At 47.7% G+C, this 12,122-nt stretch overlaps 1 protein-coding gene across 1 annotated transcript in view; it reads left to right on the top strand.

The window, feature by feature from the left end:
* Positions 1-12,122, top strand: part of CCDC102A (coiled-coil domain containing 102A) — a gene marked incomplete at its 3' end in the record, with an annotated part of 18,099 nt that overhangs the window by 2,625 nt on the left and 3,352 nt on the right. The window contains exons 2-5 of the mRNA XM_015409754.1: positions 5,842-6,068; positions 6,212-6,320; positions 7,199-7,315; positions 11,067-11,276. Of these exons, the coding sequence (XP_015265240.1) occupies positions 5,842-6,068; positions 6,212-6,320; positions 7,199-7,315; positions 11,067-11,276 (663 nt within the window). The remainder of the gene's footprint in view (positions 1-5,841; positions 6,069-6,211; positions 6,321-7,198; positions 7,316-11,066; positions 11,277-12,122) is intronic.

Genomic DNA, 12,122 nt, shown 5'->3' with positions numbered 1-12,122 from the left:
ATACCATCAAGTCGCTGCATCACCGGCTTGAGCATATCCGCCAGGAGTTTGAGGACATCTGCTCCCTCTTCCGGTCTCGGACTCTGACTGCCTGGCTTCGTTTTAAACTTTCTCTGCTGGGCCGCCATCTTTCCCGTTTTGTTTACAGTTTCTACCGCTTCCACACAACTCGGAAAACTCGCCAAACAACTTTGCGATTCAGATAAGTCTCTCAAAACACTTTCGGTTTACTTCCTCCCCTCTCCCCTTTCGTGTTCATTAGCCGCTCATTCGCACAAGAGGTGTCCCTCTTTGCAATCATTGTTTTCAACCGCGGGGGGGGGTAGCTTTTCAAACTACTCCGTTTTATTCAGAACTCACGTTCATTGTCGGTCAGTTTCTCTGACCACGCTCAGTTTTACGCCATTCCGCTCGATCTCCAACGCTTGTCCCGGTCTGTCCAGCTTATGCCCGAAGGCCACTCAGTGACTGGACTGTCGGGGCGGAGGGGAGCCTCAATTCTCCGGCATTACGCCATCAAAGAGGCTACCCCTCAAAAGCCCCCTGGCCTGGAGCCTACCACAAAGGCTCCTTGGGGGTGTCACTTGAGGTGGCACCCCTCCAGGCCGCTGGCGTGCGAACCGCCCTTCCCTGTCTTGGGAAGAGTGTCCGCCATCGCTGTTCCATAGACCGGAAGTCTTGACAGGAAGGTTCCTATGGGAGAAGGGAGACCTTCAGGTATACTGGCCTTAAGCCATAGAGGATTGAGGCCTTCCTCATGTCCTCAAGAAGCCCATTGTATAAAACCAGAGTGGCTGCCAAGGAAGCCTGAGCAGAAACTGTTCTACCATCCTGAGTGGAGGAACTGTTAGTAATTCCTTTTCTGGTGGTTGAAACTGTCTCGTGAACATATATAGGTGGAGGCCGTCCAGTACCATGATTTATACATAGAAGGAAACTGGCAGCCAAGACAGCGATCTTAAACTTGGGGTCATATGTTCAAAATGCTTAAACCCCATCAATAATCTATCTGATCCATTCTGTACCAATTATTCCTTCCATGCTGTACTCAAGGGCTGCCCCATATAGCGCATATTACAGTAGTCCAATCTCAAGGTTACTATAGCATGGTTGGTCACTGTGTACCAAGCACAACCAAAATCTGTAACCCGAAAAGCTTATGAAAATAAAGTAAATCTACATAAAGTTGGGTCTTTTGCATAGATAATCGTGCTTCGTTTAACTTTAGACAGTAACCAAACCCACTGACCAAAGAAATCCTCTGCTTCTTAGGGTCCCCTCTGACTTCAGCAAGCATTACCCATATGTGTTTTCAAACTCATTTCCACAGTCATCAGGACTAGGATTGTGGTCTGTTTGTTCATTTAAAAACGAAAACTGCAGTTCAGCAGTTGCCAAGCTCTGCACTAGTGCATTCAGAAAAGACACACTGTCTTGGTAGTCCTTCCAATACCTGGTCTGGCAGTTGCACATTCAGTTGTCAAATGTTTTCAGAACATTTCTGTAGAATGAGTTGGAATTCCTCTTTATTTCAGAACAACTAAGAAACCCAGAGATGTCTTAAATGTTTTTAAATAGCTTCAAAGAGGCCTCTTAAATGTTTTTATGTAGCAGAGAAAAGACCTTCTAGATCAGGGGTGTCAAACATGCGGCCTGGGGGCCAGATCAGGCCCCCGGGCCAGAGGTCTTCCATCAGGCCCACAGTGGAACTGGCCATATCCTGCTTCCAGTTCTGCTGCTGCTGCTGCTTCATCATAGCTTGCTTTGCCAGACTCTCTTAATCACTTAGCCATTTCATGTTTTAACCTGGGTCCTAGACTCAGAACTGTGAGCATGAGATTTCTGTGGTGAATTTCAATAAATCAAAAGTAGGCTTGCAGCTTACAGAGCTAACGTTTTAAGCATGTTTTTATTTTAAGTTAAAAAAAAATCTTTGCGTTTGTGCCCTTTATAAAGTTTATATCTCTGCTACCTGACATTATATTTTATGACACACATGGCCCGGGCCAACAAGGTCTCATTTATGTCAGATCTGGCCCTCATAACAAATGAGTTCGACACCCCTGTTCTAGATGTTTTTATGTTGCACTCAGACTGTCAACAGACCACAAGCCTCCCTAAACCCAAACAGGGATTACTGGGGTACTGCCTGTATTGCCCCTCCCAGAGACCCTTCTTAGATTTTGATCAGCCTCCTGTATCTCATCTCCACAGTTCCTCTTTTCACATTCCAGAGAAATTGGGAAGCACAGAGCATTGCTTCGCAGTCAAACACCCAACCCAGACGTGATGGCAGGTCTCAAACAGCAGCTGAGAGCTGCGTAGTGCTTTCTCCAAGGCAAATCTGTAGCTTTAGCTCAGTGCTTGGCTTGCAGAGGGTCCCAGGTTCAACCCCCAGCACCTCCCACCAAAAGGATAATGCAGTTGGTGATGGGAAGGCCCTCTAACTGAGGTGCTGGAGACCCACACACCCAGTCAGAGTAGACTAATGGTTTGAGTCTGTATCAGGCAGCTTAAATAAGAGGCCGTGGTTCAGTAGCAGAGCATCTGCTCCTAGGCTCAGTCTCATATCTTGTTAAAAGGATCAGGAGGGCAGTGCTGTGAAAGACCCTGTCTGAGACCAAGGAGAACAGTTGCCAGTCAGAGTAGACTCTACGGTCCTTGATAGACCAGTGGACTGACTCAGAAGCCATGCTTTTGAACCTTTTAACAGCAGCCTTGTAGGCAGACATTCAGCAGGTGGAGCTTTGCCCTCCAGTTTATCCCTGTGCCAGGAAAAGCTTCCATTGGCTTAATGACTGCCTACAGGGCTCTTGTGAAAAATATAACAGCCAGGCTTGGAAAATTTGACAACCCTATTCAGGGGCAAAGCATGACAGCAATGTCTTTTCGAGCTCTCCAGGAACCCACCAGGATAAGTAGCAGATCTGGTTTCGTTTGTCAGCTTGCTTCCTTTCATTCGCTGCAACTAATACCCACCTCTGATTACCAAAATACTATGACTGTTCTGTCTTTTAGCTTATTGAGAAAAAAAAACAGCCAAAACAAGATGTTTTGCTGTGTTCCATGTTTTCTGAAACCCCTGCCTGTTCACATAAAGCCCACAAAAGGGGGCTTTGTGGTTTGTTGCCATCCCAAATGACAGCATCCCTTCAATGTTTCTGTGTCTCAAGCAGCTTGCCTTTGATATCTTTCTGCCAATTAAAAAAAAAAACACCTTTAAATATTTGAGGAGAAAGACAAGCCCATGATAATGCCCCTGAAATAACAGCACAGTGTCAATTTGTTTCTGGGAGGAGCTGGAATACCAAGTAATGAGCCGGTTGCCAAAGTGAGAAAAATGGGGGGATGGGGCTCCTTCCTGCCATAAAGAGCCAGCTGGTACACATCAAAAGAAAATTGCTTGGCCTCAAAAGCAAAGGCCTCTAGGAGCTGATCGTGGAGATGATAATTTTACATTTGCTGAATATAGATTGTCCAACAACAACAAAAATCATTGTTCTCCAAGTAGCTAATGGTTTGCTAGATTCCTTCCCCCCTGCCTGTGCGCTGGGATGAATTGCTCCACATTGCCTTGGCTGTAAGATCCAAGACAGTTATAGCTCTGTGGGTGCAGAGCTGTAATGGGGCTAAATGGCCAACTAATTCACCTTCCCATTATATTTATCCTGGAGACCTGCAAACAAAGGTCTGCCTTAAACCAGAGTGTGAAATTCAGCCCTCTCCACACTCCTGCCCAACTACTGTACAGGAACCTACCTGTCCTTGGGCCAGCAGTGAAATATCCCCCCCCCCTAGTGTCTTGCATCCCTACCTGGCAGAATACCCCACCCTGTGTGAAGTTCTTTTCACCCTGCCCAAATGTTCAATCAATTAACAGCAGCTGCACTGTTCCTCCCACACACACACACACACACACACAACCCTCCTTTCTTTGTTAAAATGTTCATGAATATTCTCTGACTTCGCAGCTGCTCAGCTGGCAGCTTCTTGCCGAGAGCTTGACGGGTAATAACACCTTTTAGTTTTTTTATATGCATTTCTGCAAATATTAGAAATCAGAGATTGTTACACTACATTTGATCTTAGCCAAAAAGGCTGAGAAGCAGAGATGGTTAATGTTTAGACAGTCTTCTTACTGTTGATCGTCAACGTTTGGAAGAAAAGCAGTAACTGCCAATTTCTGATATTCATAGTATATACATATAACAACCCCAGCCTGTATCCTGCCTTATGTGTGTAGGGCTACAAACTGCATTATAGTCATCCGGTTTTCAAACCTCACTTTGCCAGAATTCCTAGATTTCACCATCAGCATCAAAGCAAGTTCTGTTTGGTGAATCTTGCAGCAGATGGAAGCAGCTTCAACGTGATTCGAGGTGAAGGCAGATTCTCATGCCCTGGTAGTTAACAGAATATTCTTGATCGGGGTTACAGCTAAACCACCCACAGGGTAATCTGTAATCCAGGGGGTGACCGCAGACCTACTCTCAGTTTCTGCCAACCATCAGATGATTATCAATCATTCCAGTCAACTTGGATGCAATCAGAGGCAGCCCTGCTTGTGAGGCTTTGGATATAAAGACCAACATAATAACCAGGCAAGGGGTTGAATCCAGACTAAATTTTCCACTCCCTTCCATCAGTCGAACATAACTTTCCCCTCTTCTGCTGCAGCCCACTAATCTTCCCCAAATGCTGTTCTTGGGGGATGGATGACCCTCAGGAATGGTGTCAGGAGCAAATTGGGGATCTGTGGCAGGAAGGAGGAATTGGCGGAAATTGCGCCTTCAATTAGAGGAAAATTTAGTCTGCATCCAACTCAACCTCCCCCAGTATCTGTACTGCTTCGTATCTGGCAGGCAAGCAACAGGAGCCAGGGCTGGCTGGGAGGCAGGCAGGAATCCAGGTGGGCAGGCAGGAGGCAGGGTTGTTCAAGCAAGCAGGAGTCAAGCTGTCAGAAGCCAAGGCAGTTCCCGCAGGCCTTGTGGGAGCTGTTGGACCAGCAAAGCTTCCAAAATTCTGTAGGGTTATATGAAGGATCCTCATCCTTTCTGATGACCTGGTTAAGGACCGGGCTGCTTTCAATAGCTACTGCACTACACACATCATTGGGAGGTGCTAACAGGGTGCAGGGCTTCCCAGGAGATTCCTGGTTTGTTGGCTCTCTGGGGATGGATTCCAGACCTGGTTGCTGCAGAAGGCTCATGGGGTCTGCCTACAGAGTGTTCAGAGATCTCAGGATCTGAGAGGGATTCCTCATCATCTGAAAAACCTGCCTCAGGAGAACTGGGTGAGCCATGACAGTCTCCAGCAAATTCCTTTGCTTCACCATGTCTTGCTACACCATTTCATACCACACCTTGAGAACCCAAAAGTTATGTCGCTCCCCTCCTTCCCTTGGACACCTGATCCCACCCTAGTCCAGTCCTAAGGCTCTTTCAGATTGTCCTGCCCACTTAGTCTGCCTTGACTCTACCTTAGGCCAAGTGGAATACCTTCCCCTCCCAGTAAAATAGTCAGAAAACTGAGCATTTATAACAACCCAGCAGGAAGAAAGCACTTTTCAAAGGTCCTCGAGAACAAACCACTCTTGAATAGTTCTGCAATACAGGAGTAGTAGCAGAAGGTGCTCTTTCCCAGAGATGTGCCAACCTTGTCTCCCAAAGTGAAGGTTCTCTTAGCAGGGCCACACTGGTTCACTTCCCGGGCAGATTAGCACAGAGTGCTTGCAAATCCTTGAGTAGATGTCTTGAAGCCCTATTCTTCCACTGTGGCCACCAACATTTGAGACTCTTCTCTCTGCCTTTCCCTGCCCCTCCTTCCCTGCATGGTCTGTAGTCATTGCAGGAGTTTGAATTGATGGAGAACCTTCTGAAAAGCAAACAGGAAGCCTCTGAGTGCTGGGACCAACGGAGCTCAGTCAGCGTCCGCTCGTCTTTCACCCGCCAAGAAAGGAACCGCCTGCTGTGGGAGGATGTCTCAGTCATTGAGGAAGATGCCACCAAGATCACCGCCCTGAAATTGCGTCTGGATGAATCTCAGAAAGTGCTACTCAAGGAGCGGGAGTGAGTGCTGCCTGTGACATCACTTCCTCTCTGGTCACATGATGGGGGGGCATCGCGAGTATTTGCAATAAAGCATTTATTTTCATAGAAGGAAGTCCGAAATGCTTGGAATCAGCCTTGTCTTCTGTCCTCCTCTCTTTCAGGGATAAGCTGTCCCTCAGCAAGAACATTGAGAAGTTGGAAGGTGAAGTGAGTCAGTGGAAGATCAAATTTGAGGAGCTGAACAAGAACAAGCAGGAAGTGCTGAAACAGGTGGGTGACCTCCAGGCCTTGGAACCAAGGGCTATCCTGACTGTGTGGGCAATCCAGGCTATTTTTTTTTTAAAAAGGGGGGACCTACTTAACCGTGGTTGCAGACCACTGGTCCTGTGTCACAATTACATACTGCCACTACTTTGGCCAGGAAAACTGTCCAGGCCAGCCTTGTCTAGGCTTTGGAGATAGGAGTTAAACAGGAGTGTTCCTGCTCATCCAAAAGGCTTTACCTGTTCTGCTCTTCGCCACCTCTGAACATTGCAGTGGAGTGGCTAGAATGTTAGTTTTAAAGGTGGGAATTGATGCACTGCAGGGCGAAGCAGGCCAGCTGTTATTCAGAGATGGCCTGGTGTTCAGTTTATTTATTGGATTTCGGTACTGCTGTTCTATACTGCTCAAAGTGGTTCACGATAAAACAATGCTAAGCATTAATTATATCTTCCCTTTTCCCTTCCCCCTGCAGTTTCCAATATTAGAACCAGTTCCTAAGCCAGCATTAGGATCACTAATGGGGGGGAAAATCTAATACCTTTATGCATTTAAAGACTTTCGTGTACTTAAACGTGTATTTAAAATGAACTAGCAGTAACTTTCCACTGTCAGTTTTTCTCTTGATTCAGCATTTTCGAGAAGGTGCACCCGTGTGCTCAGATTTATACATAATTGCATCTCAAAGCAGGTTATTCGTTACCCTTTTAAATATTTTAAAAGTATGTTGAAAACATATACATCTGAGCCCAAGGGGAAACCTTCACTGGCCCTTTGAACCATGGGAGAATTCCCTGTCAGCACAGCGACCTGCATTTACCAGACCCAGTCATGCTAAGGGACCTGCCCTCCAGCCTAATCTCTAGCTTCTCTTTTTCTTGCTGCAGCTGAACATTCTTAAGGAGATCCACCAGGATGAACTGGGGCGCATCTCAGAGGATCTGGAAGATGAACTGGGGGCTCGATCAAGTATGGACAAGAAATTGGCTGAGCTACGGTCAGAGGTGAGAATTAGGGTGTGGCACTTCACTGAAGGACTGAATCCTGGATCCTCTGAGTCTCTTAACGTCTCCTGCCTGTCACATACTGCCATGATCCTAGGCCAAAGTAGTGCAGCCTATAGGCTCTATGGAGGCCTAGTGGCTCCAGGGAAGCCTGTACTAGAGTGACTACAGGGCCTACATTTCCCAGGCCCCCTTTGGACACTGTGATTGGTTAGCAGGGGATTTGGGGAGGAAACTTGCATCAGTAGAGGAATAGAGGGTGGCACCTGGGAAGAAGGGGTAAAAGGTGTGGTGTATCCATCTGACAATGTATGTATGTGAACTCACTCATTGACTCACCATGTGAAGATTCCCGGAGGGAGAGGGGCATCCCCAATGTGATGATGTCATGTTGGGGATGTCCTGGCTCCAAGCCCCGCCCCTGTGGGGCCCTTTCGCCCTGGCTGCCTGCACTTAAATGATTCCTTTTAAGTGCAGGCAGCTGGAGAGCCCCGTGCACCTGATCTACGAGCAGCAATGCAGCTCGGAGATTGGGTGCAGAATGTTAAAGCTGTTCTGGCTATTCATGTGGATCTGTTTGGAGTTGAGTTACGAGTTGCTGAATAAAGCTGATCTTTTGCTGAAATCATTTTCTGACTCTTTGTTAAGTAACCGACTTAACAAAAGGCATCGCCCAAAGTGGGAGGTTGTTCTAGGGTTGCCAGGTCCATCTTCACCCCCAGCGTCGGTGCAGAGCTGTGGAGAGGCTGCTCCAGACAGAGGGATCCCTCATTCAGAAGGGGTGTCAGCTTGAAGCGAATCACCAAGAGACAGCTAGGAACAGTCTAGGTCAGGGGTGTCGAACTAATTTGTTATGAGGGCCGGATCTGAAGTAAATGAGACATTGTCGGGCTAGGCCACGTGAGTCTTAAAATGTGATGCCAGGTAGCAGTGATATAAACTATAAAGGACACAGACAAACACAATTAAAGATATCTTACCAGTTTCTGGGTAAGCATCAAGTTGGCATGTCCTCACTGCAGTGCCCCAGGTGCAGAGGAAAACCCACACAGGCAAACTGTAGAGTCAGCAGTGTAGCAATGGGCTGATGCCCCCATGCTGCTGCCTGGAGTGGGGAACAAACCCTTTCCCCAGCACTCTCTCATGGTCAATATTCTGAGCCTAGAACCCAGGAGAAAACATGAAATGGCTGGACATTGCAAGCTTCTCCCTGCCCACCCCCCAGGTCTACTTAGAATGGCAGTGGCTCTCTCAGGTTGAAGTCTTTCTCATAAGCCACAGCCTGATCCTTTTAACTGGAGGTGCCAGGGATAGAGACTGGGACTCTCTGCATGCCAAGCAGAGGCTCTTCAACTGAGCGGCTAGGCCACGTGAGTCTTAAAATGTGATGCCAGGTAGCAGTGATATAAACTATAAAGGACACAGACAAACACAGTTAAAGATATCTTACCAGTTTCTGGGTAAGCATCAAGTTGGCATGTCCTCATTGCAGTGCCCCAGGTGCAGAGGAAAACCCACACAGGCAGACTGTAGAGTCAGCAGTGTAGCAATGGGCTGATGCCCCCATGCTGCTGCCTGGAGTGGGGAACAAACCCTTTCCCCAGCACTCTCTCATGGTCAATATTCTGAGCCTAGAACCCAGGAGAAAACATGAAATGGCTGGACATTGCAAGCTTCTCCCTGCCCACCCCCCAGGTCTACTTAGAATGGCAGTGGCTCTCTCAGGTTGAAGTCTTTCTCATAAGCCACAGCCTGATCCTTTTAACTGGAGGTGCCAGGGATAGAGACTGGGACTCTCTGCATGCCAAGCAGAGGCTCTTCAACTGAGCCACAGCCCCTCTCCCCCAATCTAAAGTTCACATGAACGAGCCCAGCAAAAAAACTACGTAAGTAAATAGAAACACACCGACCCACTTTAGTAAGACAAGGCATGGAGGAGGCAAGGGGGAGGCAGAGCCAGTTGCACCCAGGAGTTCCAAGGCAGGAGCCCAGCAAAAAAATTAGCAACACAGACCCACCTTAGCAAGCACAGATGCGGGAGGCAAAGCATGGAGGAGGCAAAGGGGAGGGGGAGCCAATTGCACCCAGGAGTTCCAAGGCAGGAGCCCAGCAAAAAAATTAGCAACACAGACCCACCTTAGCAACACAGACACGGGAGGCAAAGCATGGAGGAGGCAAGGGGGAGGGGGAGCCAGTTGCACCCAGGAGAGCCAAGGCAGTCCAAAAAAAAAGAAAGAATAGAAGCACAGACAAAGCACAAAGGAGGCCCACTTCCTCGCAGGCCAGATTAAAGCCCTGGGCGGGCTGATTCAAGCCCGCGGGTCGTACATTTGACACCCATGGTCTAGATACACGCATTAGAGTGTTTTATTTTGTTTGTGTACCTGCCTTTACTGTTTTCTTTATCCTACATAGTACTTGCATTACAGTTGTTATTATACCTCTAATAAAATTGCTGTTACTCTGCCTGGGTCCTCATGCCTCATTTGGTCACTTATAGGGTGGAACCTGTTGGAAAAGGAGTGGATAAAGGGGTTGGGTGGGTGCTCTGGGCCCTCTCAAGGAGACCCATACCAGAGTGGTGGCAGCCATTAGAGAGCTTTTCTAGCTGCTGCCCGCAACACATACCTACTTACCTCGTTTAAATTTAATGACAACTCAGCACCAAAAACCCTTGGCTGGCTCTAATATTACAAGAGCATAAAAACTGTGCCTTTTGACTTTCTGGGTTTGGTGTGTTCAGTTTGTAGCCTACCACCACACAAATCCGCCTAAAGAAATTTATGATGATTTCATGTGATCTTTTCAGCCTATGGCACTTAGAACATTTGCATTATGTTCCTGGGAAAGAGGCTTTCATTATCTGTGGGCCCTTGACTTCTGATTCCAAACCCTCTGAAAGAATGTAGAATCTATGTGTGTCTAGGGTTCCCCTTCAAAATAATGGCTTCTGCAACTTCCTTTTGAAAATTAGCAAATGTTTTATGGGATATTAAGCCTCCAGAGTTTGGGAGGGTGCACACTACACAGGAAAAGTTTTTTTAAAAAATAAATCATTTGCACCTCAGAATACAGATTGCCAGTTTCAATAATCCACACTTGTGGTGAGTACTGTTGCCGGCCATCACTTCACCTGCCAGCAATGTAGTAAGCTGTAATATATACAGGAGGCCATAGAAGTCCAACATTCTATTACACAGCGGCATATTGCAAAGAAACAGAATCCACGATGGAGATATGCAGATGAAAGTATGGAGCTATGCAGCTGGGAGGCACCTCAGTTCTTAGTGGTTCCCACTAAATTCTGCATGCTCATAATCTTGGACTGAGTTGAAAGGGGCGAAACTTGCCTGTCACTCAAGATCTGGGTTTATTAGGGACAGGGGTAGGATTAGCCCTCTACAGTCGCCTCTTTATTTACTCCTGTACAAGTGAATAGTCACCATTCACTCCTAGGGGGGAACATCATGAAGCTTTGTATTTAGGCATATTAATGCAATGGGAGCAAAAGAGGCCTTCTGGGACATCTCACCCTGCCCTGAATGAAATAAGTAAAATACCACTTGGGTTGGTTGTGCAGTGGAGCTGGCTTCGGCCATTGGTCTTAGCCCATGTGCTCAGTGTGTCAGTTGTGGCCATTTGAGCAGGCCTTTAGTAACCACAGGATAGTCTGTGAGTGACACCAGGCTGCCTCTTGCAGGCACTTCTCAGTAGCTGGCCTGACCGTACCTCTGTCCTTTATCTCCTGAAGATGGAGCGTCTGCAAGCTGAGAATGCAGCAGAATGGGGGAAGCGTGAGCGCCTCGAGACAGAGAAGCTCAACCTGGAACGGGAGAACAAGAAGCTGCGGGCCCAGATCGAGGACCTGGAGGAGGTCTTGGCCCGCAAGAGGAGGCAGACGGCCAGTGCCCTTGACACCGATCTCAAGACCATCCAGACGGAGCTCTTCGAGAAGAATAAGGTGACATTCATTCAAGTCCGGGAGAAGGATTTAGCTGTTAGAACCTGGGACCTGTGGGGTAGTAGGAGATACTGAATGAAACCTATTGGCTAAACCGGGCCTTTGGTCTCCGAGACTAGGCGGCACCATCGCTTCATCCAGCTAAGAGTTCTTAAACAGCCAACACAATCAAGAAGGAGCACAGGTTGTGTACTGAGATAGTTGTACTTCCCAGTAATGTTTCCCATGAGAAAACATTGGGTGCGTTTGCTTCATGCTCGGTGTGCAAGTGTTTTACCGACACGATCCACCACGAAGGTCTCCTGTGTATGCTTTTTGTCAGATTCTGGGCATCAGATTTATGAGGAGGCAAAGTGAACACTTTAGGCTGCCTCATCCTGAGCTGCCTTAAAACCGAGTCAGACAACTGGGCTATCTAGGTCTGTCGCAGCAGCTCCAAGGGGAAGTTTGGCAAGAAGGGAGAAAGCCAGTCTGAAAGTGGAACCTGTTCTATGGGGCCGCCGTCTTCCCTGTAGGGAGACATGAGTGTAAAACAATCAAATACCACATTGGTTTAGAAGGATGCACACAACTGGAAACCACTGCTTTAGCCTTTAAAATACAAGCAAGTGGGACTGTGTTTTGTAATCCTGAATCTGAGGCGAGGGTGGGAAGGCGGCATGATAAAGCCCGATCTTGTTGGATCTCGGAAGCTAAGCAGGGTCAGCCCTGGTTAGTACTTGGATGGGAGACCTCCATGGAAGACTGCAGAGGAAGGCAATGGCAAAACCACCTCTGCTTCTAACTGGCCTGGAAAGCCCCTTGCTGGGGTCGCCGTAAGTTGGCTGCGACTTGACGGCAATGTTA

Source organism: Gekko japonicus, unplaced genomic scaffold, assembly GCF_001447785.1.
Source record: "Gekko japonicus isolate JY-2015 unplaced genomic scaffold, Gekko_japonicus_V1.1 scaffold6656, whole genome shotgun sequence".
Taxonomy (NCBI): Eukaryota; Metazoa; Chordata; class Lepidosauria; order Squamata; family Gekkonidae; genus Gekko; species Gekko japonicus.
The sequence above is the reverse complement of the archived record's forward strand: the minus strand, read 5'-3'. Positions and strand labels throughout refer to the sequence as shown.